Source organism: Grammomys surdaster, unplaced genomic scaffold (assembly GCF_004785775.1).
Source record: "Grammomys surdaster isolate TR1022 unplaced genomic scaffold, NIH_TR_1.0 126113, whole genome shotgun sequence".
In the NCBI taxonomy this organism is placed as follows: Eukaryota; Metazoa; Chordata; class Mammalia; order Rodentia; family Muridae; genus Grammomys; species Grammomys surdaster.
In genome coordinates, this window is record NW_021620921.1 from 837,535 (window position 1) to 864,477 (window position 26,943).

Here is a 26,943-nt window from a genome sequence, read left to right on the forward strand (position 1 = left end):
CACAGAAGAGCCAGATGGCGGCGCTTTTCTGTCGGGGATTTTCCGACCTTGTAAGGAAGTGGGCGCGGGCTGAGTCGAGTCAGATTCTTCTGATTGGTGAGCCATCTCAGTGATGGACAGCTCCACAGGACCCGCCCCTGCCGCTTTATTGACACTAATGAGCAAGTTCTTCCCACCGCTCTCCTGCCTGGAAGTGCTGACAGATCAAGGCAACAAATTTCAATTACAATCCCTAATTTGTGTCCGCAGAGTGTTTTTTTTCCCCCCGTGTTAGTCCTCTCGGGCGCATCAGTCGAGGCAGATCTTGGAGCAACAGGAGGAGGTGGAGGGTTTGGGAGTCAAGAAGTGCATCATTGAGCTCGAGGGAGAGACAGAGGGAAGGAAACTTGGCGGCCGCGTTCCTGCTTCCTCGGATCCCAACGCCAGAGAGAAAGAGGAAACGGCAAATTTGTTTTTGCCCACAGCTAGGAAAGGGACAGCTTTCGAGAGGCATCGGGAACTGTGGAGCGTTTGGGGGGTGCAGGAGGGCGAGCGCGTGCGTGCGCCCCAGCCTCGGGTATATGAGAGAGGGGCGGGCGGGCTCGGGGCGGCGGGGATGGCGGAGAAGCGGAGGGGCTCACCGTGCAGCATGCTAAGCCTCAAGGCGCACGCCTTCTCGGTGGAGGCACTGATCGGCGCCGAGAAGCAGCAACAGCTTCAAAAGAAGCGGAGAAAGCTGGCCACGGAGGAGGCGGCGGGGGCGGTGGACGACGCAGGCTGCAGCCGTGGCGGAGGCGTGGGCGAGCACGGCTGTTCCGAGGCCGACGAAGACGCGGCTCCCCCGCCGGCCGCAGCCGGGGCGGCGTCCGGGCCGGCGTCCGGGCCGGCGAGGAGCTGCGCGGACGCAGAGCGGGGCTGTGGTTCCCGAGGAGCGGCGGGTGAGTCGACCCCTTCTTCCCCAGCGGCTTCCCAGCGCGTCCCTGCCCGGCTCCCGCGAACCTGAGCTTCGGCGAGGCTGCGCTAGCGCCGGGTCCTCCCGGGTCTCCGCCGCCGAGCCCCGGGGTCAGGCGCTGACCCGTCGGCCTCGCACACCGTCTATCCGCGGCTCAGCCAGCCCGGCCCGGCGAGCTGCCGCCGTCCTCGCCTCTGCTCCGGGAGGGTTCGAGCCCGGGGTGCTGGTGCTTTTTGCTTCTCTAAGTTTTAGGAGCCCCCGGGGCGCGTGCGGGAGGGAGCGGGCTACAGCGCGGAAACCGGATCGGACGCCCCGAAGTTGGGTGCGCCAACCCGGGAGGCGGCGGCGAGCTCGCCCACACTCTTTGCCCCCCTTAATGCGGAGCGCTACTCCGCCGGAGCCCAGGGCGCCCCGGGGCTGGCTTTTTCCCCTCTTCTACCCACTGTGCCGCGGGGCCTGGAGAGCCAGCAACCGGGAGGCTGGCTAGAGTGGGATTTGGGGAAGTTTACAGAAGATGCCTCGCGCGAGGCCCAGAGGCCCTGCGGCCGCCTGGAGCGGAGGGAAGAAGGGGTGATCCGAGCAGATCGGGGTTGCGGCGGCGGGATCTGCGCCCCGGGACAGTGAGCTCGGGACCGGTCTTAGACCTCGTAGCGTGTGTCGCGCACAGGCGGGGCGCGTGGAGAGTCCGCAGACCTGACTCTGGGACATGGGGACTCGGTGGGACCCTAGAGGCCTCAAGGCAGCTCAGGTCTCAGGAATGCGGGCAGTTGTCCTACGGCTTGGTCCTGAGATGATCCCCAAGGCCGGCTTCCCCCCTCTTACTGCTTCCCCGTCTCTACCCTCTACTGTCCAGGCAGCTGTGAGGACGGCTTCCTGCAAGGCGCTTCCCCGCTGGCGTCCCCGAGAGGTTCCCCGAAAGGGTCTCCCGTACCTGGCCTGGCACGGCCGGGAACCCCGCTGCCCGCGCCGCAGGCCCCGAGAGTGGATCTACAAGGAGCGGAGCTCTGGAAGCGCTTTCACGAAATAGGCACAGAGATGATCATCACCAAAGCCGGCAGGTAAGCTTTGAGTCTCCGGGTGTCCTGGGACTCTGGCCTCACCCGACCCTTCATCTGGCCGCAACTGTGACCCACCCAACAGGGCTCCAGACAGTAGCTCCCTTTCTAAATCTTCATTGCTCCCCCCCCCCCCCCCAGCGCTGTCGTTGAAGGGCAAATCCTGGCCCAGCCTTGTTAAATTCAGAGAGATCTTTGTCAAGATGGGAGCTAAAGCCTTAGCGACGGTCCCTGATCCATCCTCTGAGTGAGGGAGTGCGAGGTAGTTACAGATAGGTCATGAGTACCCCAGTCTGCGCATTTATTTAGGCTCTAGTTATTAGACTCGAGTTATCCGTCCTGAACTAGGTAATAGATGACCCCTCCCGCTTTAGTTAGTTTTAATTTTAATTGTAATTTTCTTTTAGCATAGTCTGATTTCTTTTTTAAAATTCAAAAATTCAAAACTTCCAGATTGGACCCAGCCCATGGTGTATTGAGTTATTCTGATTTTAGGCTACCGTGAAAAGTCATTATGATCATGTTTAATCGTGTGTTACTATAAGAATCATTACTCTGATTTTTAAAACTGTAGACACCAAGCGCAAACACACACACACACACACACACACACACACACGAAATCAGCCCACTACCTTAAATTTACAGAATAAAAAAAGTTTGGAAAGAAGTTATTTCTTTTTAGACTGTATAGTTTGTGTATGGTTCATTAGTCAAATAAATGGCTTTGTTGGCCACATCATATTAATTTGAAGTCGGTGCGAGAAACTTGCACTTTCAAGTCTTCAGCTCAGTTAGTGTAATGAAATCTAAGAATAATATGATCCCTTTAAAGGTTCTTTAAAAAGCACACCCAACTCTTTCAGAGAGTACACATGGTAAAAACCTGGGTAGCATAAAAGTATCCAAACTTATTAGAAATTACAAAAACATATTTTATTGAATCCATATGTTACCTTTTGCATTCTTGGGGAGGTTTTATTAATGATCCAAATGCGTTCTTCACCAACACAAAGCAACAGTTGTCTTATAAAGGATGTAGTTAAAGACCTTTACTCTTTATCTTACAGGTGCACTGAACGAACACTAAAACAGCCAGCATATTAAACTGCTCTCATGTTTAGTTAATACTTATGGACTTTCCTTTTGCTGGCAGCAGTCTTTAATAGCACTGTTGTAGAAAATCGGTAAATAAAGTTGTGTTATAAGGTTAAATTAACAAAAATGCGATTAGTTGGAGGGTCCTAGACTAGACATAAATCATTAAAAGAAAGTTTTTTTTTTTAAAGGGCGAAACTGATGTTGTTTTTAATGCATGGTAATGTGCTGCTGTATTTCTTGCTTCTGTGCTCTTTTTAAAGGGATTATGTGCATTTACTTCAGCATCTCCTTTGATACACATATCTGGGAAGTCAAGAGAAAATGGAATTTTCGTTTGCTTTAATTAGCAATAATTGTGGTTAGAAAAGAAAACATTTTGGGGGGTTGTGGTGGGGGAGGAAATTCATAAATATACGTTGTGTTTAGTTTCTGCTTCCAATAAAGAAGTTTTACTATACCTTTCAAATTTAGAGCGCCTTTTGCACTTTACCTTACCAGGCTGCAGACAGGAAGTCCTGTCTCAATAAAGAACATATTGTTTGGTTATAGCATAGGCTCCTTGTGGGTTTTTTACAACCCCCTTTAAAATTTCACATTATAACATATTTTATCACTTTCAGCAATTTGAAGTTTGTATCATTTGATGCATTTCATTATTTGTAGTAAGATAAATAAATAGGCTTGTTGGTTTTGTTTCAGAAGCAACATTTCTCTCGTGTAAAATCCTTTCATGTTTAAGTTAAACGCAGAACACGTGTACACGGTACAACAAATCACAGTTTAAAAAGCTATAGTTTTGATATCTCCTATGTTCTGAAACCCAGAATTATGTTATCAAAGTGAATGTTATAAGTTTGTCTGCATTAAGAAATGGATGTTTCTTGGGTTTATTTGGTCTCTACTCTTAACCACAAGCAAAACAAAACCCTTCCCTTGCAAACAGGCGCATGTTTCCAGCAATGCGAGTGAAGATCTCCGGATTAGATCCTCACCAGCAATATTATATTGCCATGGATATTGTGCCGGTGGACAACAAAAGATACAGGTAGGACTGAGGACTGCCTGCGGAGCATTAGGGCTCTGCAGGCTTGTGCCGGTCTCATCCAGCCACTATGATCCTGGTTTCACAAAGTCTGTAGAACCCCCAGATTCACGATCTAAACACCCATGTGTTCTCACAGCCCAGCTGGTGCCTGTCCCGTGGCATACATGGAAACTCGGTGTCTGTTTAGCTTTTAATAGATAAAGAGATGAGTTTGGTCATTGAAACTTTGAGCAGGGGACAGTCTGGCATTGTGACATTGGTTGTGTCTTTAAGGCTGGCTATGATTTCAGGTAGAATTCTGATAGGAAGTGTTTAATGCAAAGTTTGCAGATATACATTATAGTAAATGTTGTTTTTTTTTCTATTTTGGCCTTATGTTAATTAATTTTCCTGTCATAAAAAAAGTCATGTATTTTAGGCTTTCTTTTGAGAAACATGTTTACAAGTTAGAAAAATAAAATCTCATAATTCATTGAGACGAGGCATCATCTTTAAACTTGTAGTGAATTGTTACTCTTGGCTGCTTTTCCAGGCTGGGAACGGACAATTCTTTAAAGTTTTCTATAATATTAAGATTTTGGAACAGAATACTTTTGTTTAAGCATCAAGTAGATACATGGGTTCTTTAGTTTCAAACTGCGTTTGCTTTTATTTATACAAGAAACAGAATTAGTGATTTTTCAATGACACTTCCTGTTGTTTATCAGAAGGGTTTAAAATGCTAAACTGTTTAAAAGGAAGTTTGAGAGTTTGGGAGATTAGAAATAGGATCTCTGAAAGTTGTTTTCTTCTTATTATTTTTTTTGTCATTTAGTGTATGTCTAAATCAAATTATTTGGTTTCTATCACTTTAAAAATGCTTGTTTGCTGAAAACAAATTTTTGATGTCAAAGTATCTAGCTTTAAATTTGTATATGGTCATATGAAATACTAAAAGTGTTAAATATAATAGTTTTATTTGTGTTTTCTATTTAAGTTGTATCATTTATTCTAATTACATAAGTTTTGCTAGCATTATCTACTAATTAGCTGAAAGCAGAATGCAACAAGCTTATTCACCAAACACACATGATTTAAAGTCCATATTCTAGTTTGAGTTTTGTGTTGAGGAAGGTAACATAAATTCTTAATGAGTTTCTAAGTTACTCTTTTCTTTTTCAAGTTTCTATTCTGTTTCTTCCTCCAGCTTTTCCCACATACTTCAGATTTTTTTCTTTTACACAATTTCTATATACTGTCACAGAAAGCAATGAAATTTACATCTTAACAGATTAAACTGTAAAACACAAGTTTGCTTTCCTCCATTGCTTCCTAGAAAACTTTTAGCTTTGGTATTTAGAATGCTTTACAAGGAATATTTATATGTACAATTTATTTTCTTAGAGCACATTGGATTTTGAATTATTTATTACACATAATTTTGCAAGGTTTTGATAGAACCTTTATTATTTACTTTGGTCGTAGCCAGAGTCTTATTTGCAGGGCAGGACTTTTTTCCCAGGCACCGCTAAGGTTTCCATTCATTTTTTTCAACTTTTCCATCAGTATCAGAAATTATTTTTGACTTATCCTCTGTCAAAGAATGGTATTTGGTCCAAGTTAAAAACATTATGAAAAATTAATAATCACAAAAGCTCATAGGAATTTATTCATTAAGACTATGCCATGCCAATTAAAGCAAAGTTTTAAGAATTAATTTAAATGCTCCGCTTATATATCTTTGCTTCAAGGAAAGGAATTAAAATCTACAAGAGATATTGGGCTTAAAATTGAGCTCACTGAAACGTGTAACCATAGCTGAGACAAAGAGCTTCACCAAATACGGATGTAAGGAAACGTTTCATGCTGTTTTAAAAAGATGTCCGTTTGCCACCCAGGTGTTTCTGACTTACCTGAACGTTATCACCTTACATTTTGTGCAGTATCTTAACTTCAAGAGGAGGCAACATATCTAAATGTATAATCTCATGTCACCATTTCAGTATCCTACTTTCTATTTCCTTTAGATTCATACTGACAAGATAATAGTCTGAATTATACAGTTGAATTTTAAGATTTTATTTATTCCTGGAAATTTTATTTGAATGTTTTTCTTGCTGAGTCAATTTATTTGTGAAATATTTTAAAAAGCCACAGTAGGCTATTGTGCTTTTTAAATGTGAGAATAACCTTAATTGGCAGGACTATACAAGTATACTTTGCATGTTGAGTATCGATAGTTGGATATTAGTATTTGCTCACTGAAGTGGTTTTCTTGTAAGGTCAAGAAAGAGAAGCACAAAAGATTAATGGAAGTCTGTATTTTATGATTCTTCAAAAATCTAAATTATCCTGAATTATTTTATTCTCTCCTTATAATGTTAACACATTGGAAAAAACAATCCTACATGTTAAAATGATAAACTTTTTTGCCCCCCCAAAAACAATATAACCATTTTCTTTCACTGATCCATGTTTATCTCACTAGGTTGTACAGAGCCTAAGAGGGGTAGTTATCTTTTAGGAAGCAGAAACCTTTAAAATAAGACACTGAAGTATTTTAGATTCACTCAGAGGCTAGAGTGACAGCTTCATACTGTCTTCGTGTCAGTTTAATATTCAGATGAAAAATATCAGGATGTAAATTATGTCTATTGTGAGTGTAGTGCATTAGGATCACGATACACAGCATTTGTGGAGGATACAGCCTGTATATTTTCACTAAGCCATAAGAAAGATGTTTACTCTGAGTTATACAAGGCCCCATAGTACAAACTCAAATGTATACTTAAAGGTTTGTTTTGGGTGTATAGAGAAATAAGTTTGTTTTAGACTTTTAGTAAAGGATGCACACTTGCTCTGAGTTGTTAATTCCAAGAAATTCATAGTCCACATTCAGATAGTCTTGTCTTTGCCTTGTAGGTATGTTTACCACAGCTCTAAATGGATGGTGGCAGGAAATGCTGATTCCCCTGTGCCACCCAGAGTCTATATTCATCCAGACTCACCGGCCTCTGGGGAGACTTGGATGCGACAAGTGATTAGCTTCGACAAGCTGAAGCTTACCAACAATGAACTGGATGACCAAGGCCATGTAAGTAGACAGCCTCTCTGCATGACCAGCAGGCAACACCCCAGTGCTAAAAACCGCTAAGATGGCGACACTTCTTTCTGTTTGGTCAGTGTGTGAGCAATATATGCAAAATCAAAATATGTATTTGTATCAGAGACCATGTCTATAGCTGAAGTGTCCCATAAAGCATTTATTAAGTTTAAACCAGATACTTGCTTTGTATTGGAATGAAAAGAACCAAGGCAGAGACCAAAAAAAAAATTTATGTGCAATCCCATGAGGTGCTAATTGTTATACTTGAATTGTGTTTGGAAGTTTGGTAACAGGGATGATTTATTATGTCGTCTTTGCATCCAGCTCTTTTCCCAGATGAGGCTCACTGCAGTAATGACCTGGGCTTACTCTGTTTGTGTGTTCCATCTGCAAGTTCCCAATTGTTTTGCAATGACATCTAATGTGTTGAAGTATGTTATAATTCCCTTTACTCTTAAAACTGCTGAAACTTGATACGTGGGTCAAATCCAGCCACTCTGAAAAGAAGTCATTGTTAACAGCTTGCTGGCTTTAGGCAGGGTACTGTATTATTATTTTAATACTCACTAACTCTGGATAATGCTGATTTCTGTTCAAAGGTAGCATTTCTGTTAGGTGTACTGTTGTTGGAGTTTTGATTAAGAACTGAAGTACTTTTTGAGTAATACACGAGAAAGAAATATCAACTTCATTTTATTTCCCAACCAAAGAAGACACACAGGCCACTTATAAACAAGTCACTTAAAGCTGTCACGAACATTAATGTAATGCTTGTGCTGTGGTTTGCAGGTGTCTAGATGGGCTTTTGAGCAGTCAGCTTGATAAGAACCTTGGGATGGCAACCTTTCTGTGACAAATGCAGTGTCTACTTTTTAAAGCACAGCCAATGACACGACAATCTGTGACCACCTTTATGATGTCAGACTGAATCAGAGAAAGTAGATACATTATTTCTTCATATATTATAGTAGATAACTTTGTTTTCTTTCTCTTTATTTTTGTAAACCCACAATCAAATTGTTATAACTATTGCTCACTTGATTACAGTGCTGAAAAATGCCAATTTCCTTTGTCTCACCAAGCTATTGCTGGTATGTCCATCCTAGGGGGTGTTTTCTGCCTTTTAGTAGGGAATTTAGACTAAATACTATTTGATGCTGCTTACTTTAAAGACCAAGAGCAATTGTTCTTCTGAATTCAACAGAATCTATTTTTAAAAAGGTAATCTAAACCATATACTGATAAAGAATTTATATCAATATAAATTGATAATCTACATCAATATCAATCAAATCTTACAGTTCTAATACTTTTAGTTCAGAATACTGGCTTTAGAGACAGTATGTAGCATAACAAATTTTATACATAGATATAGTAGTCTGTAATTTTAGATTTCTAATTTTAATAGTTTTTAGCTAAAAGAACATTCTGTAGAAAATGTAATATGTATATATGTATGCATGTATAATATATATGTGTATTATATGTATAATGTATAATACATATATACATACAGGGAAGATAATTATATATTTGTGTATGAGAAAGGAGTCAGAGAGAAGAAAGAGACAGAGGTAGGAGACAGTGGAGAGAGGAGTGGGGGGAGGAGATAGAGATAAACATGAATATTGGTTCATGTGATTTGTGGGAGAGTGGTCCAGTTCCATCTTTTGAGACCTAGGAAGAATTGAATTTGTGACTTGAATCTGAAGCTAGTCTGTTATCAGAGTTTTCTCTTCTTCCCGGGACCTTACTCCGTTTTCCTTCAACTGATTGGATGATGTCCACTTACAGCTACAGACGCTAATCTGCTTTTCACATGTTTACTGATTAAGTATTTGTCTCTAAGCCATATTTTCACAGCAAATCTTTGTCTCTATTTGGCTAAAAATATGGATATTGTGTCCTGGCCAAGTTAACAGATTAAAATCAACCATCACACAATATTTTTTTAAAACATAAAAGAATAGTTCCAAATCGAAGCAGCAAAGAACAAAAAAATAATAATAATAAAGCATTCTGGCTACTAGTGAAGTTTTCTTTTAAAGTTGTGACAAGATGTGCTGTTTAATCTAAGGATATAAAGAATGTCCGTGGGTAGCAAGAGAGAACTGTGAACTCCAGAAGCGAGGACATTGCATTGCGAATGTTGGTGCTTGTGCCCAGCTGACTGTTAGGGGAAGTGCCTTTTCTCATTATTTATTGAAAAAAAAAATGTGTTCACAAAGATTGTTAAATGCGATCAAGGACACTGACGGCAGAAACTGGCTATGTGAGTTTCTTGCCTCCACAGGGTGAGAAGGGAGCCTGCAGATTGCTGCCCTGTCTGCTGCTCCTAGAGGTACAGACATCTCAGCTCAGAAAGACCAGGAAGAACACCAAAAGGCCTCTGCTGCGTGGATTCTATTAGATGGGCCCAAGTGAAAGCCCATTAGAGACGGGAAAGTGCTTGTAGTTTGTGCTATTTGTGACTTGGATCTATGAAGGCAGTGTTGTCATGGTGGGACTTTAGCAGACTCCCTCGGGGACTTTTGCTTTTGTAGCCTTTTCCTTTCTGTCATTCCACCAGTTCTAAAAGAAATCACTGTCACCTCTAACAAATACATCTGTATAGGGCAGAGTTTAATTTCCTAAATTCTTTTCTTATGTTTTAATCTCTCAGTCACCCCGTCTCCAATTTGCTGTGTTAAATTTGTACACCACAAACGGAGCTTTGTGACTGGAGAACTCTGTGGCCCTGGGATTGTAACTAAGTTAGCATAAAGCGATCACAGGAATCCAAGTTTGTAGGCGTTGACTAGACTTGCTACCCCAGGAGATGATGTGATTTTTCCCAAAGTAACTTTTCAGCTTCTCAAATTCTAGATTTGGTTCAGAAAAGAAAATTAAGGAAGTTTCAGAGTGGCAATTCCTCTCAGAGCCGAAGCTACTCCTTGAATGTTGGGATAACTTGGTGGGTCCTTTTGATCCTTTGGTATTCTGGGTAGATTTATGGTAGCTTTGGTACAAACCAAGGGTGGTTTTGGGGCTTCCTTTGGGCAAGAAGTTCCTATGCTTGGGTGATAGTTTCTCACCACACACATGTTTCTTTGTTTTCCTGGAATCTGTCTTCTGAGAAAAGTATTTCCTTGAGCATCTTTCTAGAAAGGAGAAGACATTTGATGGGACACATTGAACTGCGGCAGCTTCCTACCTTTAGTGCCAGGGATGCTTTGGAAATGGGTCCTATTGGGTATCCATAGTCATAGACTTGTAGGAGTGTGTGTCTGTCCACTGCTGACAATTTCCTGACACACATGCCTACATTTTCTTATGGTTTCTCCTTGAAAAATCAGACGGGGAAGCAAGATGATGCAGAAGCGGTAGCTGAGCTCTTTCATTGGGAAGGAAATTGAAGTGGTTGAGAAGGACTCCACATCTGTGAAACCCCCCCCCCCTCCCAGAGTCCTTTCCATTTCCATGGCTTTGTTTTCTCATGGGTGGTATTGGAATTAGAGACACAAGGAAGCTGGTAAACTTGAAAGTATGTGTTTAAGGAGAGCCTGAAACACAGTAACACATAAGAACAAAAGAAACTCCTACTTTGCCAGTGATTGATAAAGTTTCAGTACTATTTAAACTGAGGCATATTTGGGGTTACAACACTTGTAGGAAGGGGTGGGGGTGGGGGAATGGGGAGATGGGAGGGGCATTGCTATCTGGTCCCTTGCTTGACCTCATCCAATCTTGAGAGTTTGTCATCTAGAAAAATTTTTTTAAAGTTATCTATAAGTTCTACTATCAAGCTGAAAAGTTAGAAGCCCCTCTGTCAGACTATCGAGCTGTCAGATAAAGAAGTATGCTTCTTTTGATACAAATATATTTTATAATTAATTAATAATTGGCGGTGTTATAGGTTAAGCCCAGGGGAAAATGCTTTACTACTGAGCCACATCCCCGACCCCTCAAATCTACCTTTAAAGTAGGAAAGCATATATAAGCTTATTAGTGAGATTACTCTGTTTATGATTATTGGTCTGTATGCCTTTTCTAATATTATAGTTAGTCCCCTGCCCAAATCCTATCTAAACAGAACAGACAGTGTAGAAAGTACACATAAGATCTGATTATTTAAGCTGTAATTATGGTCTCATTTTTTTTAAAAAAAATGGCTGGTAGGCCCACATATCATACTAAATAAGCAAAATATTGTCGGCTTACTATTATTATAAATGGGACAGTTTTTTATGTTTATTTATTTATGGGAATGGGTGGTTGTGGGTTGCTGCATGCCATTGCACAAGCCTAGAAGTTAGAGTACACCTTGCAAAAGTTCGTTCTCTCCTTCCACCACGTGGAGCCCCGAGACGGAGCTCAGGTGGTCAGTCTTGGCAGCAAGCACCTTTCTGAGCCGTCTTGCCAGGTCTATATTTGATTAGCTCATTAAGAAGTAAATAATGACAGTATTATAAAGTAGAACTGAGCTTGCTTAGTGTTCTCTCAGAAATTCCAAGGATACACTATATTTTCTATAGACATTTAAAATACATTACTTTATCATTTAATGTGCACACATAGGCATTTATTAATGTTTTTTGCACCCTATTTCAGTGTACCCCACCCAAATTCACTCTTTAAAACATGGCAAGGATATAAACAGGATATAAACAAATGAGCTTAACATGTATAAAACTGAATGGAGAAGCGTCCTTGAGAGAAGAGTCTTCATAAAACAAGACTGTAAAAAGAAAGAAGCCTTTATTACCTCCATTCCAAATCATTTCATTCCAATGCTCTGAACTGGCTATGCAGTTTTTTTTCTTAATTATATGCAATTTCTTGTCTTTTTTCTCCCTTCTGTTCTGGAAATCATTTTTCTCTTGGAGTTTAGATGCCACCATTTGTGTGCTGCTGATATTTTGATTCTAAAAAAAAAAAAGAACTACTTACTTTATGTGCATTGGTGTTTTGCCTACATGTATGAATGTGTGTGAGGGTGTCCGAGCCCCTGAAAATAGAGTTACAAACAGTTGTGAGTTTCCATGTGGGTGCTGGGAATTGAATCTGGGTCATCTGGAAGAGCAACCAATGCTCTTAACTGTCGAGCCATCTTCCTAGCCACCAACATATTAATTCTTAGCTTGGAGAACAGTAAGGGTTTTTCCTCAAACTTTTCAACTCTGGAAGATACAAGGCAATTTTTTAAAGAGAAAGTTAGCTCAATAAAAGAGTGAAAAGTTGACTTGATATTGAAGTTATCACATTGAACGTGGACATTTGCTATTTTATGCTAACATTGAAGAGTGTGTTACTGCAATAGTAAATCATAGGAAAAGGACCAGGACAGGTTTGCAGGTGGGGACTGAGACTCAAGTTGGGACTCAATTAACTGCATCTACAGGCTCAAAAACGTGTGTTTCTTCTATTGGGCCCAACCCAGAGACTGTGCCTGCCCACGTAGTGTAAATTTACGTAGACAGGAAAGGAAAACTGGCCCAGGGCCTAGGGAGCTCTGAGGACTCAGAAGTCTGTAGGTTTTGTAGAACTTACTATTTAAAAAATAATCTATTGAGGTTTAGAAACGTCATGCAGAGCCCAAAATATACACCAAACATGTTCCTACATGGAAGTCAGAAAGTTGACCTCACATCAGCTGCTCTCCTTCCCCTAGTATAGCTCAGAAAGCAAAACAAACAACAAAAACAACAAACTCTGCAAGGGCAAAAACTTTGCCAAAGACTAAAACTTAGATTTTGATGTGTTTTAAAGTTGGAATTAGTGGACATAATCTAGTAATAAAGGAATGAGCAAAAGACATTCCTCATCTACTGAAAATTTGTTTAACAGGTAGGCAGTGATGGCAGAGGCCTTTAATCCCAGAACTCAAGAGGCAAATTCAGGCAGATTGAGGCCAGCTTGTTCTACAGAGTAATTTCCAGGACAACCAGGACTACACAGAGAAACCTTGTCTGGAAGAAACCAAAAGAAGACGAAAAAAAAAGCTTGCTAGACTATGCTAACGGTTAGACTTTTTGAATACAGTTTCTTTTCTGTGTTCTTTTATCCTGATTTACAGCAAGGCATACCTTTCATCTGATGGCAGTGTACACACCTACTTAGAGCCAACAGAAACTATTTTGGAAAAAAAGTAGTCCATGTCTCTGGTACAGCCGCACACTGTTTACTACTGTGTTTTGTAGTTTTTCTCATTTAAAGATTTTCTAGTCCAAGATACTAATAGTTCACTTAAATTATTTCTTCTTCTTAGTTCTAGGAAGAGGCAGCAGATTGCTGCCTGTGTTCTCTCAAGTGATGATCAGGACTGCTGCCCCCTTTTGCAGTTTCTTGTATTCACACTGCCTCACACTTCCTGTATCTCTTCCATTGACACACAAATAAAAACCTTAGAGAAAAAACAAAAACAGAACCCCTGACTGCAGTTTTGGCTATCCCAAGAGTAAAGGCCTGCTCTTCTGACTGAGAACAGGGCTGTTTGTGTTTGAGCTGACCAAAGGCTCTGAAGTTGGCTGATTAAACTGCCTGTATCCGGTACAACATGAAGCCTGTCAAACACCATGCTTCCCATGACTTTTGTTTAGATATTTTCCTTCTAGATTCATAATAACCTAGACATTGAATTTAAAGCTTAGAGTGCAGAAAATTTACGTACTTGTCAGCTAACGTTATTTATGCATATAGAGCCCAAGAAACACATTTTAAAAATTTGCTGTTTATGAAAGTATTAAAACATAAAAAGTCAAATATGCCTCCATGTGTGCACACAAACACAGACACAGACACACACACACACACACACACACACACCCCAACCTGTCATCCCACTATCAGAGGTGACCCCTGTTTATATCTCTGTATAAGCTACTATGCTTTGTTTTAATAAACCATAAAACATATCTAAACAATTAGGTACTGTTTTTATCATCTTAAGATTAAAAACTAGCATTTTATTGTATGATTAAAATTTGCCTAAACAGCATTAGGAACAGTGACAGCACATACCAAGATGTAGCTGTTCCGTGGTGACTAATCTACTCATGTTGGCATCTACGTGGCTTATAGTTCTTCCACTGTTAGAGATTATGTGACGTCTATCTCTGTGTATGAAATGTTTTTCTGAATCTGCAGCAATTCCTTAGGACAAATCTTAGTGGGATCTTGGTGCCCACATGAGAGACTCTGGGCAGGCTTTCCAGGCACCATTCTGAGATTTGAATAGCGTCTTGGGTACTATACTATTCTGACAAACTACAGATTTTATAGAACAAACATGGGAGACAGCAGAATGTCCTCAGTGGGTGTGCACAGTCATCTACAAAAGAACAATTCCCTTGGAGTGTGAAAATCTTATCTTTTAGAAGATGAGTTTGGAGAAAATAAATGATCATTTCAATCTCCTTTTTAGTTTCATTGGTATTGACTTTGGTTTTATTCAGTTCACAATAAATAAAATCTTTATGAATATATCATTGCATTTTAAGCAATAGAAATTTGATGTTTATTTCATGTGGCTGTACTGAGGGTTTTATTAAAGTGATTTACATTTTTATATACATGTTGCAGATGTCTTCCTAGCCCTTCCATGTGGCTTTGCTGCACTTTGTTAAATTAACTACAGAAATTATCTTCAGTAATGTGACTCTCCTGGAAAACGTTATTTTCCACATTACGTATTTGCCCATACCATCAACTTGCAACAGAGTGCTTCCTGTTTAATGTGCCTTTCCTGCCTTGATCTAGATCATTCTTCATTCTATGCACAAATACCAACCGCGCGTGCACGTCATCCGTAAAGACTGCGGGGACGATCTGTCCCCCATCAAGCCTGTTCCATCGGGAGAGGGAGTGAAGGCATTCTCATTTCCAGAAACTGTCTTCACAACTGTCACTGCCTATCAGAATCAACAGGTATTGTTTTCAGTGGCCCTCTTGCTAGACTCCTTAGGTGTAAAGAGAAAGCCAACACTCTTTTTTCTGTGTATCCAAATGTTAGGAATTGCGATAAAGCATTTGCTGTACACGACACTTAGAATATGTATGTGTGTACACAGAGACATCTCCAAGACCACAAATTCCCAAGTGGGGCTACTGTAGTGATGACTTCAGCTAATCACGTATCTTGCAATTGGCAGTGTATTTTTACTTTCCTTCTTGAGATATTGAATCATAATTTCAAAATTTAAAATTAGAAGGCATGTTGGTTACCTAGAAAAATAGACATCTAAAGTGTGAAATGGTAGTTGTATCTTCAAACATGAGATTTGGCTTTAAAAACTACAGCCCTTGAATTATAAGAAATATTTCAGAAGGATTTATCCTATACTTATTTTGGGGTACTTTTAAAAGGACCTTTCCTTCTAACTATGATTTAAACTATTTTGCAGGGCACTGATGTGCATTATAGTCTGAAAGATCAGTAATTTTTATGTAATGCTTTCATAGTGGTTTAAACAGATTGAGAAATAAAATGCTTTGAAGGTTTAGAGACATTTAGGATTATTAAAATATATTAGGGACAGAAAATGGTCCTTCTTCTTGGGAAAAATTAGTGCATGAAGAGAAAACAGCATATGTTATAATAAACCCCAATTCATCCTTTTCTCTGTCTCTCTATTGCAATAGTCAAACCAAACCAAATATTTATTCTCATTCTTAGAAGGAAAATGAGTGAAGAACTTTGTCTTTCACAGTAGATGTTCTAGATGACTTCTGAAATCTTTCAACTTTCACTACCAGCGTAATAAAACCCACAAGGAACACAGTAGAACCCTCTGTGAATTTTTGGATTGTTTGTGGTTCTACAGTAACCTTAATTTTTTTTAAAGATTTATTTATTTATTATATGAGTACACTGTAGCTGTCTTCAGACACACCAGAAGAGGGCATCAGATCTCATTACAGATGGTTGTGAGCCACCATGTGGTTGCTGGGATTTGAACTCAGGACCTCTGGAAGTGCAGTCAGTGCTCTTAACCACTGAGGTATCTCTCCAGCCCGTAACCTTAACTTTTAAATAATGTTCTTATTTAAGATTATAATGCTTATATAAGATTTGATGTGATTTCTTTTCTACACTGCAGATTACTCGCCTTAAGATAGACAGGAATCCGTTTGCTAAAGGCTTCCGAGACTCTGGGAGGAACAGGTAATTCCTAATGAACTCTTCTGGTTGTTCTAGTAAATATATTTGAAGTTTAAATGTGAATTTTAAATTGGAAGCTTAAAGGTTCACTTAACAAACAGCTTAGAATCACTTCTGATGACAGTTTAAATTGGTAAACATTACTGTGTCTTGGAAGTAACTTAGGTATAGAGTGTAATCCTGTGGCCTACCCTAAGATGAACTTTATGTATGTGGTGGGGGTGAAGATATAAGCTCTTGGCATGCAGATTGCATGTTATTTCTGGAGGGACCGTGGAGAATTCTGCTCTTATGGCCCATGGACTTCCATATTCCAAGAAATTGTCCCTTCTGCCTCCGCTTCTGGTTTAGAATGTTCTTAGTGATAACACACTGTCTGTTGATTCTCTCTGGAGAGTATGGTAGAGTCTCTTGTTAACTCAGATTTCCAACTGGAATATGAAACCATTTCACATTGCCAAGAAACCCAGCTCTTCAGTTTCCAAATTTGTCTTGGCTCTACTGACAGCCACATACTTGTTTATTTTTTCTGTGTTGTGTTTTACAGTGTGTGCACTAAATGAAATAGCTACAGCAATTAATTCTGGTATTACGTTTTATCAAGGAGTAGATAGATCATCCAGTCTGTTTGCTGCAAATTTCTAAACTTATTGATATCGATTCTATTCTAGTACAGTTCAGTGTCACATTTTAAAAAATAACTGCAATAGAGGGTGAGAATCGAGTAATATTCTCCTGATGCCTTTCTGGGTGGCTTTGCTATGCACGCTTCTAAAACTGTCTCATGACAAGAGGCATTTGAACTTCTTTATTACTCCACTCCTCAAAATTATTCTGAAATTTTATGAAACTAGTATTAACTAGGTTTGTCTAAATGAAGTGAAAAATACTCAATTATCAAAAAATGATTTCACTTGAATTTTAGAAAGAAAAGCAATCAGGTAATAGTGTAGATTTCTAGTGTTTTCAGCTGATTAAATGGTCAAGATAGGTGACAGACAGCTCTCAAAATATGCTCAGTTGCTAAAGAGACTTGGTGCCATTTTCCTTTACAGTGGCATCACATAAACAACACACAGTTTAAGTACTAAAAGCAGTGAGGACCCAATGATATCAGAGTGACCTTCGGTTAGTGTAGGGGGTCAACAAGACTAGTCAATAGGAGAGCTTCCTTTGAAGGGCTTCACTCCGTGGGAAGGATTTCAGGCACTAACAAATTTGTCTCCTGCCTTGAAACTGCTTTATATTTTGAGATGAGAAGTTGTGCCTGGTGATTGTTTTGTTATGCTCATGGTTATCTTGCTTTGCAGGGACATTTTTGAAAACTGAATGAAAAAGATCATAGTTTAGTAGCGCTCAGATGATGGGTGCAGAGGGTGAGGGGAACCTGAGAGGTGACTTTTTCTGCCTGGGGAAATGCTTGGCTGAACCCCTCTTGTGACTTAGGTTATATCAGAGTCTTGCATTGGCTTTAGTTTTTTTCTTAAGTAGGACAACAATGTATTAAAACTCTTGCACCTATAGGAGGGCCACACTGAGACTTTGTGAGAGTAAACGCCAGAAACCATGTCCACGCTGCTGATTAGTTTGGGAAAGACCTCACTGCTACTGACACTGAAGAGAAGTTCATTTAAGAGGCAATGACTTATGAATACTCTTAAAATAGTTTGGATAGGAAGTACTAATGAAGGAGCCTTTGATAAGAAGCCAGATGATGGGTTCATAGGATAAATTTTGAGGAAGAATTCTAGATATGCCAGCACAATGAAAAGATTTGGTTATTTAAATCGTGTCATTAAAAATAATCGGCATCACAGGTGAAAAATAAACCTCCAATCCTGTTTGTTGAGCTTCGAGGCTAGGTTTGACATGGGTTCCCTTCCCTTTGGCTGTTTGGAAATATGTAGGCTTGGCTGTCAGATGGTGCTTTGTGTTGTTTCTTTTGATTCTAATAAAACCTGCGATGTTTAAAATTGACAAACAGAAATAATGAATTATATTTTAACACTCTGAATCTTGTTCGAATCCAATATTCTTATTTTGCTTCAAGTGACTGCCTTGTTAAAGGTGAAATGTGTGTGCACTGAGAAGTAGAACTCAACCTGTGGGTCCCGATCCCTCTGGGGTCAAATGACCCTTTCACAGGGGCTGCATATCAGATATTTACATTATGGTCTATACAGTAGCAAAATTACAGTTATGAAGTAACAATGAAAATAACTTTATAGTTGGGGGTCACCACAACTTGAAGAACTGTATTAAAGGGTAACAGTGTTAGAAAGGTTGAGAACCACTAATGTGGAACTTTCTGGTTAATGAAATAAAGTTTCCATCTTTTCTCATGATATATTCCTCTATATTAAAAAAAATCTGACCTTAACATTGTGAAAAAAATCTGTTAATTTTAAACATTTCAAATTTATGTATTATTTTCCTGAAAACTAAAAAAGAACCCACGTAGTATGTGAGGATTTGTTGAAGTTATAGAGCTTTGAGGGCATAGAGGGACATAATAATTTTTCATATATTAATAGAGAGTAAAGTCCATGAAAAAGTCCACAATATTCCTTTACTACCCCTGGTTCTACTGTGCAGTTTTACTGCTTTTTAAAACAAAATTTAATTTTTATTTTCCTCATACTGAAATAAACAAGGTGGTCAAGATACAAGATAAACACAGACATGTGATTGGTTCAATTTTATAAAAACGATTCCGTTTAATTAAAAAATGTCCTTCCCTGGCTACGTATGGCTCTGTAGCCTGTTTTACAGGAGTCAGTAGCTTCAACCCTTGGAAGCCCTCCTGCAGGCATTTGCTATGTGACAGTGAATTTATGTGCTGAGAATAGTCCCATTCCGCAGTTAGGCTTTAGGTTTGACCCTATAAAAGTTTTTACTCAGGAAGGTACAAAAATTTCTTCTCTTAAATACTTCAGGAAAAACATAACCATCTTACTAAATAAACTCGGCCATTTGATAGCATAAATGAGGGCGCTGGTAAAGGTGGAGGTCGTTGAAAGGCAGCTTGTATAAATTATCGCCTTGGCTACTCTCCTGCAGGAGGGGCCTTTCATCTTTCCTTTAACTAGATGGGAAAAGTCTCCATTACTGGAGAAAATGAAGGCTTTTTAACAAAAGTCCAGATTCAACTAATAAATATTTTATAACTGTTTCCTGCAAAATATCTGAAATCCTTTGTGGAACTGGCAGTGTGAACTGAGCCTGGGGCAGCATCCTCATGGCTCCCAGTGAGAATACTCTAGTGGATGCGGTCCCTACAAGCTTTCAGCACAGGGCTGTGCATGTGCTATGCTCAGTGACTTCTCCCTACATTTGTGGATTTGAAACATAATTCAGGCTACAAAGCAGCAAAACATATCTACGTAGTTCTACAAACTTCTGATTTTAATAAAACTGTTCCATAGTTACGTTGGTACCTTCACTAACCAAATCTACCTTTATCAAAGTTCATCTGTGCAAGAATAAAAAAGTAGGTGGTTTGTTGTGTTTTAATAAAAGTGTGTACTAATATTCTTTAACATAAGAGAAATCATTTCTCTTGAAAGTAGTAAATATTTAAGATTGGTTTAAATTAAATAGAGAGAGACTGTCAAAGCATTATCCAACATTCATTAGTCCAGTATTAAATACAAGTCTAAGGTAACTCAGTATTGAGACAGTTCAGGCCTCACAAACTACATAATAAATAAACTAATAAATAACTAATAAAAATATTTTATCATATAGAAAATATTACTGGTTGGTATGATCTCGGGAATTTGGCTCGCAGTTCGGTCATAGGTATGATGTCTGATTTACAAAACTAATTATGTAAAATAAAAACCAGTTAGAATGAAATGAATTATAGCTACATATAATTGGGTTTCAAGCTTCACAGTCCAGTCTTCACTTCTCAGGAAAGTCATTTCAGGGAAGTGAAGTCACACAGTTAGCTAGAGTGCCTGATAGTCACAGTCTGGCTCTTCTGATTCAGACTGGTGTCTGTTTTACCCAAAACAGCCCTCTGTGACAACAGTGATTGTGTCAGAAGTCAGACTCCATTCTTCTCACCCACATAGCTCAGGAAAAACAGGTGGAGGTGTTCTCCCTATGATAGCCTGAGGTAGCATTGGTATGGTGATGCCCCTCAAAAGCTGTCCCTGATCTGTCCTCTTCTGAGACTGAGACTGAAGAAATGAGTGAGGTCCTCCCCTCAGCCCCCATGCAAGCTCACCACAACAGGAGATATGAAACTTAGCTGGAAGGACAGCAATGGGAGATGAGTTCTCCACATAAATTGTTCCTGCTTTCTTTTCTTTTTTTTTTTTTTTTGGTTTTTTTTTTTTCGAGACAGGGTTTCTCTGTATAGCCCTGGCTGTCCTGGAACTCATTCTGTAGACCAGGCTGGCCTCGAACTCAGAAATCCGCCTGCCTCTGCCTCCCAAGTGCTGGGATTAAAGGCGTGCGCCACCACCGCCCGGCTTTGTTCCTGCTTTCTAAGTAGCTTTCATTTTGTTGGAGAGGTCATATGGCTGGCTGGTGGTTTCCTCTAGCCTTAGCTCGTAGTTCATGATTTGTAGGTACCAGGAGGCCATCAGCTGAGTTGAAAATAATAAGGAATATAACAGTCACAAGAAATGTCCAGGTTGTATTTGACCCTGAAGAAGTTTTTTTTTTCTTTCTGTAGTGTTGTGGATGAGCCCAGTGCTTTGTGTATCTTAGATAAGTGGTAAACTTCCAAGTTATACTTTGGCCCCTGCCACGCTATCTTTTAAGCAGATTGCTCAGGGTAGAGGTAGATGAAGGTGAGTAGTGAGATTTCAAGCTGCCTTGAGAAGGGCTAGTCGAGGGAACGTGTCACACCCAGATCCCGGATTGTATCTTTAGCCACTGGATATAAGAGGGCGGAAGACTGACCCACTTATGGTAGAAGTTATTTATGTTTGCATTTACAGTTGTTGCTTTTATTTTAAAATAATATAATCTACGGGTTATAATATAGTAGTATAGTCTACAACCAAGTTTGTCACTTGACATAGCAATTTATTAAGTATGTATGGTGAGACTGTATAATAGCTTAAAATATCTCTACTAACTGTATAGAGAATAGATAGCTCTATCTAGAGTGTTGTATTGAGAATAGATGACCTCCTACCCTCTTGCACGCTGTGCAAAGCTGAGCAAGCAGTCAGTGCTGCCCCCTCCTGGCCTATCTTGGTTGGTAATGGAGATCGTACCCCAGAGCAGAAGTTGGTTTTCTTGGAGTGGTTCTTCCTCTGAGCTAGCTCCTGAGGTACTGAATGATGAGCAGAAATATCCCTTCGAAAAGAGATCTTAACATAAGGATGCTTTTGCAACCATCTCCTTCATCATCAGAGGGCAAACTCCTAAGACAAGGAGAAAGGACCAAAGTACCACAGAACCTTGGACTCAAAGTAGGCAGGATGGGCTCAGCTTCTCCGGTCCATGTCTTAGCTTTAGGGTCCTAGGAGTGTTGGCAGGTGGGCATTGTGGTAGGTTTCTGTTCTCTTCCTACACCCTGTCCAAAGCATTTCTCCTTGCCTGTGGAAATCTCCTAACACACCACTAAGTGTAGAAGGGATAGGGCATGGCCAATACCATGTCATTCATGCAAATGCTTATTACTGGTGAAAACCCCAACTGTTACTAACTAGCTCCATCTGTCCCCACTCTTCCATTTAGAATGGGCTTGGAAGCCCTGGTGGAGTCATATGCATTCTGGAGGCCATCACTACGGACTCTCACCTTTGAAGATATCCCTGGAATTCCAAAGCAAGGTAATTCAGTCTCCTGGGTCATGCATGCAGCCAGTCGCTGAGAAGAGGCAGACGTGTAAGAAATGCACACTTTGTTATTTACACCCTGATGCTGAATTTATCGCCAGCAATGTCCTACTCCAGGACCCATTTCTTTTCTGTCTCATGGGTGACAGGTTAGGAGTGATGGCCATCCTGTGGTGTTAGGGGGTTAAATCTTGCATGTTTTAGCTGTTTTTTCATAATTCTGACCTCCTCCTGACATCTCACATTGACACATGGGATGTTGAGCTCCAAAGCCAGGTATATTCCATAACAAGTTGCCCATGCCTGTTTCTCTCACTCCACTATTGCCTCTTCACAAGGTTTTCTTATTGGGTCGGTGATAAGTTCAGGCGCACTGGATCAGACCATTTTTGAGCCTATTTCTCACAACCCCAGGGCTTGTGTCTCCTCTTCAGGAGGTAGACTCTCAGGTCACCCATCTAGGCAGATTTTACCAGGATTCTGCCAGCTCCTGATGAGAATTTCACACACTTGGGTTTAGGTGATTATCATTGCTTATGTTGGGCTTTTAGATTATTTAAAGAAGCAGAATGAAATACTGTTGTTAGATTAATGAAGGCTTTACAGCCTGCCCAGCGCTTAGGAATTCTCCATTCCTCTTAAGTTATGTCAAGTTTGCAAACATCAATCTGCCAGCAGATCCAGAGAAGGGAGTAGGCCACCATCATTGCTATCCCTTGGTTGCAGGGTTAAACAGACCTCTCTGAGTTTCACAGCATTGTTTATTTGTTAGACTTTTGCAGTTGTGTTGCTTGTAATTTGCTAACCTGTTTTCTAACTGGAGTTGAGCTTTTTGAGGGACAAGGGATAGCACAGCAGAGACTTGAGTGGTACAGTCACTGATGCACACAAGCCTCAGTGAGACGCTGCAGATGTATGAGAGGCAAGACAGCCTAGACCAGCTTGCTGCTTTCCTCCAATACTTTTATTCCTCTGTAAGGAAATGTGCTGTAAGAGAGAGAGAAGACTGTTGAGAGAAAGGAAATAGCGTGGGTAGAAAAGGACAGTTATTATGCTTTGTGAGCAAGAGGAAAATTAGATGAAATTTAGTTTTGTAAAATTTCTGGTAAGTTCGGCATCTGTAATATTTGTTTTTGCAAATAAGAAAATTCTGAGAAAGCAAATTAAAATAGAACATAAAATTTTCATGTTAGAGTGTTTTACTGTTTTCTGTATTACAAAACTTCTTCATTACCAGGAGAGATAATTTGGCTTAAAAATATTTCTCTAAAATTCCATCACATTTATTATTATTATTGTTATTATTTATTATTTATTATTATCATTATTTACTTGTGTCTGTGTGTTCCTATGTGTAACAGCATGTGTTTAGAGGTCAGAGGAAAACTTTTGGGGCTTCTTTTTCTCCTTCTACCTTGTGGGTTCTAAGGGTTGAACTCAGGTTGTCAGGCTTGGTTGTTTGTCACCACCCTCGGAGCCATTTTTACCAGTCCTTGGTTTAAAAATATTAAGAAAATGTATGTTTGCTTAAGTTACCCAATCTGAGTTCCGTGAGATGAATTCAGTGAAAGCTAAGCCTCCTTTCACCTTCGTAATTCTCCCCTTAGTAACTAGCCTTATATACCATACACTTAGGATATTTAAAGGAAGGTATGGTGGGTGGAGTCATTCTTTACATGGCTACTTCTTTTGTAGGCAACACAAGTTCTTCAGCTCTACTCCAAGGTACTGGGAATGGTGTTCCTGCTACACACCCTCACCTGCTGTCTGGCTCCTCCTGTTCCTCTCCTGCCTTCCATCTGGGGCCAAACACCAGCCAGCTGTGTAGTCTGGCTCCAGCTGACTATTCTGCCTGTGCCCGTTCAGGCCTTGCCCTCAACCGATACAGCACATCCTTGGCAGAGACCTACAACAGGCTTACCAACCAGAGCAGTGAGACCTTTGCCCCACCCAGGACTCCTTCCTATGTGAGCGTGAGCAGCAGCCCTTCTGTGAACATGTCCATGGGCGGCACCGATGGGGACACCTTCAGCTGCCCACAGACCAGCCTATCCATGCAGATTTCAGGAATGTCCCCTCAACTACAGTACATCATGCCGTCGCCGTCCAGCAATGCCTTTGCCGCTAACCAGACCCACCAGGGTTCCTACAACACTTTCCGATTGCACAGTCCCTGTGCCTTGTATGGATATAACTTCTCCACATCCCCCAAACTGGCTGCCAGTCCTGAGAAAATTGTTTCTTCCCAAGGAAGTTTCTTGGGGTCCTCACCGAGTGGGACCATGACTGATCGGCAGATGTTACCCCCTGTGGAAGGAGTGCACCTGCTTAGCAGTGGGGGCCAGCAGAGTTTCTTTGACTCCAGGACCCTAGGAAGCTTAACTCTGTCATCTTCTCAAGTGTCTGCACATATGGTCTGATGAAGCCTTTAAGTTAAACGACATTTGAATCTAATGGATCTTCCTTATTTTTTTAAAGCAATATGGGGAAAATGTACATATAGTAGCAAAGGAAGGCTCACTGAGTGTTTTTGCTTTCTCATGGCAAGATTGTAATTATGGCATAGGTATATGCTGTATATACATAGCATGTAGTATACTGAAGCCTTCTCTCTGCCTTGTTGATTTAGTTCCACAGAGTATTGGCAACATGTACTATGTTTATCCAGAGTAATCAGACTCTAAAAGCAAAATGGTACACTTGAAAGTTGATAAGGATGCTACCAAAGACCTTTCTAATCCCCACATGCCAAGTGATGGCGTTTATTACAGCAGTTTCATACATACCTAACCAAAGATTTGTAACTTCATTTATCAGAAGAGTGCCCTGAGCAGTCTGCATTCAAGTGTTGATAGATAGTATTTCGATCTCTATTATCCTTGGACTTGATGTAAGAATGTTAAGTACAAAAGTCAGTTAAATCTTAGTATATTTCTGAGGTATCTGTAACAATAAAGGCTTAGCTTTACATTCCTTCTTTTTTTGTTTTTATTCTTTTCTTTTTGTTTGTTTGTTTGTTTGTTTGAGACAGGGTTCTCTGTGTAACAGCTTTGACTGTCCTGGAACTCACTCTGTGTACCAGGTTGGTCTCTAACACACAGTTATCAGCCTGCCCCTGCCTCCAAAGTGCTGAAATTAAAGGTGTATGCCAGCACCACCTGGCCATTCCTGTTTATTCTTATTTACTGAGACCTTGGGTCTTTAAAAAACCATAGCTTGTGCTGATGTTTGTTTTCTGAAGGAAGGTGGAGGACAGTCTTGTGATTTTTTACTTTCCAATGAACAGAAAATCTTATTTCCTGCAAAAAAAAAAAAAAAAAACCTCTGTTATTTTGAAATTGTTGCCCATTTTATTTACCTTATCAAGAAGGCCATTAAAACTGTCCTGCAAACATTTTAAAATTCTAAGTTTCACTATGGGATGGGTTGGACTGTATGACATGAAAAGTTGCAAAAAAAGAAAATATGCATGCCTCTCAGATTCTTTTTTCCCAATGAGTAAATGTTTATTTATTTATTTTCAATTAGAGGAATAGTGTCAAGCACTCCTTAGGCCTTTGTGTGGCTTGGTTTCTTAGATTATACATGTTCATCTTTGAGCTTCTTGACCCCTGGTCTGTGAGTTAGGAAAAGGCATATACACCACTCATTCATGTCTCATAACTCCTACAAATTGAAATGTTCCCCCTCCCTTGCCTTATCTCCCTGTCTGATTCTTTTCCAAAACAGACAGGTCTTGCCGTTATGGTGCTAGCTCTGCAAGGAATTTCAGAGGGTTATCTCCAGCAATCTGTCTTATGGTTGCAGTCAAAGGCCAAAGTCCATTACTAGAAAGGCCTCCTAGGAGGACCAAGGAGGAAGATATTCATTATGATAAGTGAGCTATAAAACTTTTAACCTCAACAACATTTTAGCTTTGGAAGTCAAGAAACAAAAACAGGATTGATTTCTAAAAGTGCCTGAAATGAGTGCAAGGCTTAGGAGTTCAGAAGAAGGAACTTTGAGAGTAGATCCTGAGATAAACAGGAAGGAGTGAGACAGGAAGGATGGGACAGCTCCTTTCGCTGAGAAGCTAAAGGGGTGTGTCTACCCAGCTGTTCCATACATTTCATGTTTAACAAACGAAGAGAATGATTTCCTTTTGTTTATCCACAGACTTGCTCTAACTTGTCCCCAATTTGGATTGAAAGGAGTCTCCATCCCACTTTCTTTCTTTACTGAACAGGATCATTGCTGGATATTTAGGGGACTGTTCTGTTTAGACAGAACACATTCTGGATTTGCCTCTGTTTATAGATGCTGACAAATTTCCCTGTAGATTCTGTAAGAAGATCACCAAATGAATAAGAATTTTAAAATCTAAGATTAGTGTAAAGGGACATTAAGTATTTGCAATAGGTTTTATGCATGGTATTATTAACTCGAGATTTGGAAACAAGGCTTTGAGAATGAATCTAGCCTTGTGCTATTCTAATTCCAGGAAGATAGCTTTCCGTCCTGAGAGAGCATTGAGTGGAGCATTTTCCTTTTTGCTGTTGGTAATTTGAAATGACATCATGATGAGAGGAGACTTTTTATTAATCATTTTGGTAAAATCTAGCAATATTGTACAAGTGTTCTTTCTTTTAGGTTTTGTTGTAAATAATAATCACCATCTCAGTCCAAAGACTGTTAACCTTTTATTGTTGTATTAAATGGCATTCTTGCATTGATTATTATAATTATATATCTGTATTTTATTAAGAACTGCTTAAGAAATTATATTAAAGTACATTATGAAACC

General features: G+C 40.1%; 1 protein-coding gene across 1 annotated transcript; it reads left to right on the forward strand.

Moving 5' to 3' along the window:
* Positions 1-176: 176 nt before the first annotated feature.
* Positions 177-26,943, forward strand: Tbx18 (T-box 18). The gene is made up of 8 exons (XM_028756221.1): positions 177-917; positions 1,785-1,989; positions 4,031-4,132; positions 7,034-7,205; positions 14,955-15,122; positions 16,295-16,359; positions 22,060-22,154; positions 23,856-26,943. The coding sequence occupies exons 1-8, from the start codon at positions 596-598 to the stop codon at positions 24,578-24,580; spliced, it is 1,854 nt and encodes a 617-aa protein (XP_028612054.1). The 5' UTR covers positions 177-595; the 3' UTR covers positions 24,581-26,943.

Excerpts from the sequence above, each read along its gene's own strand:
- Tbx18 (XM_028756221.1), top strand. The coding sequence starts at position 596 with ATGGCGGAGAAGCGGAGGGGCTCACCGTGCAGCATGCTAAGCCTCAAG. Across the intron at positions 918-1,784 it reads TGGTTCCCGAGGAGCGGCGG|GCAGCTGTGAGGACGGCTTC; the intron begins GTGAGTCGACCC and ends TCTACTGTCCAG. Across the intron at positions 22,155-23,855 it reads CCCTGGAATTCCAAAGCAAG|GCAACACAAGTTCTTCAGCT; the intron begins GTAATTCAGTCT and ends CTTCTTTTGTAG.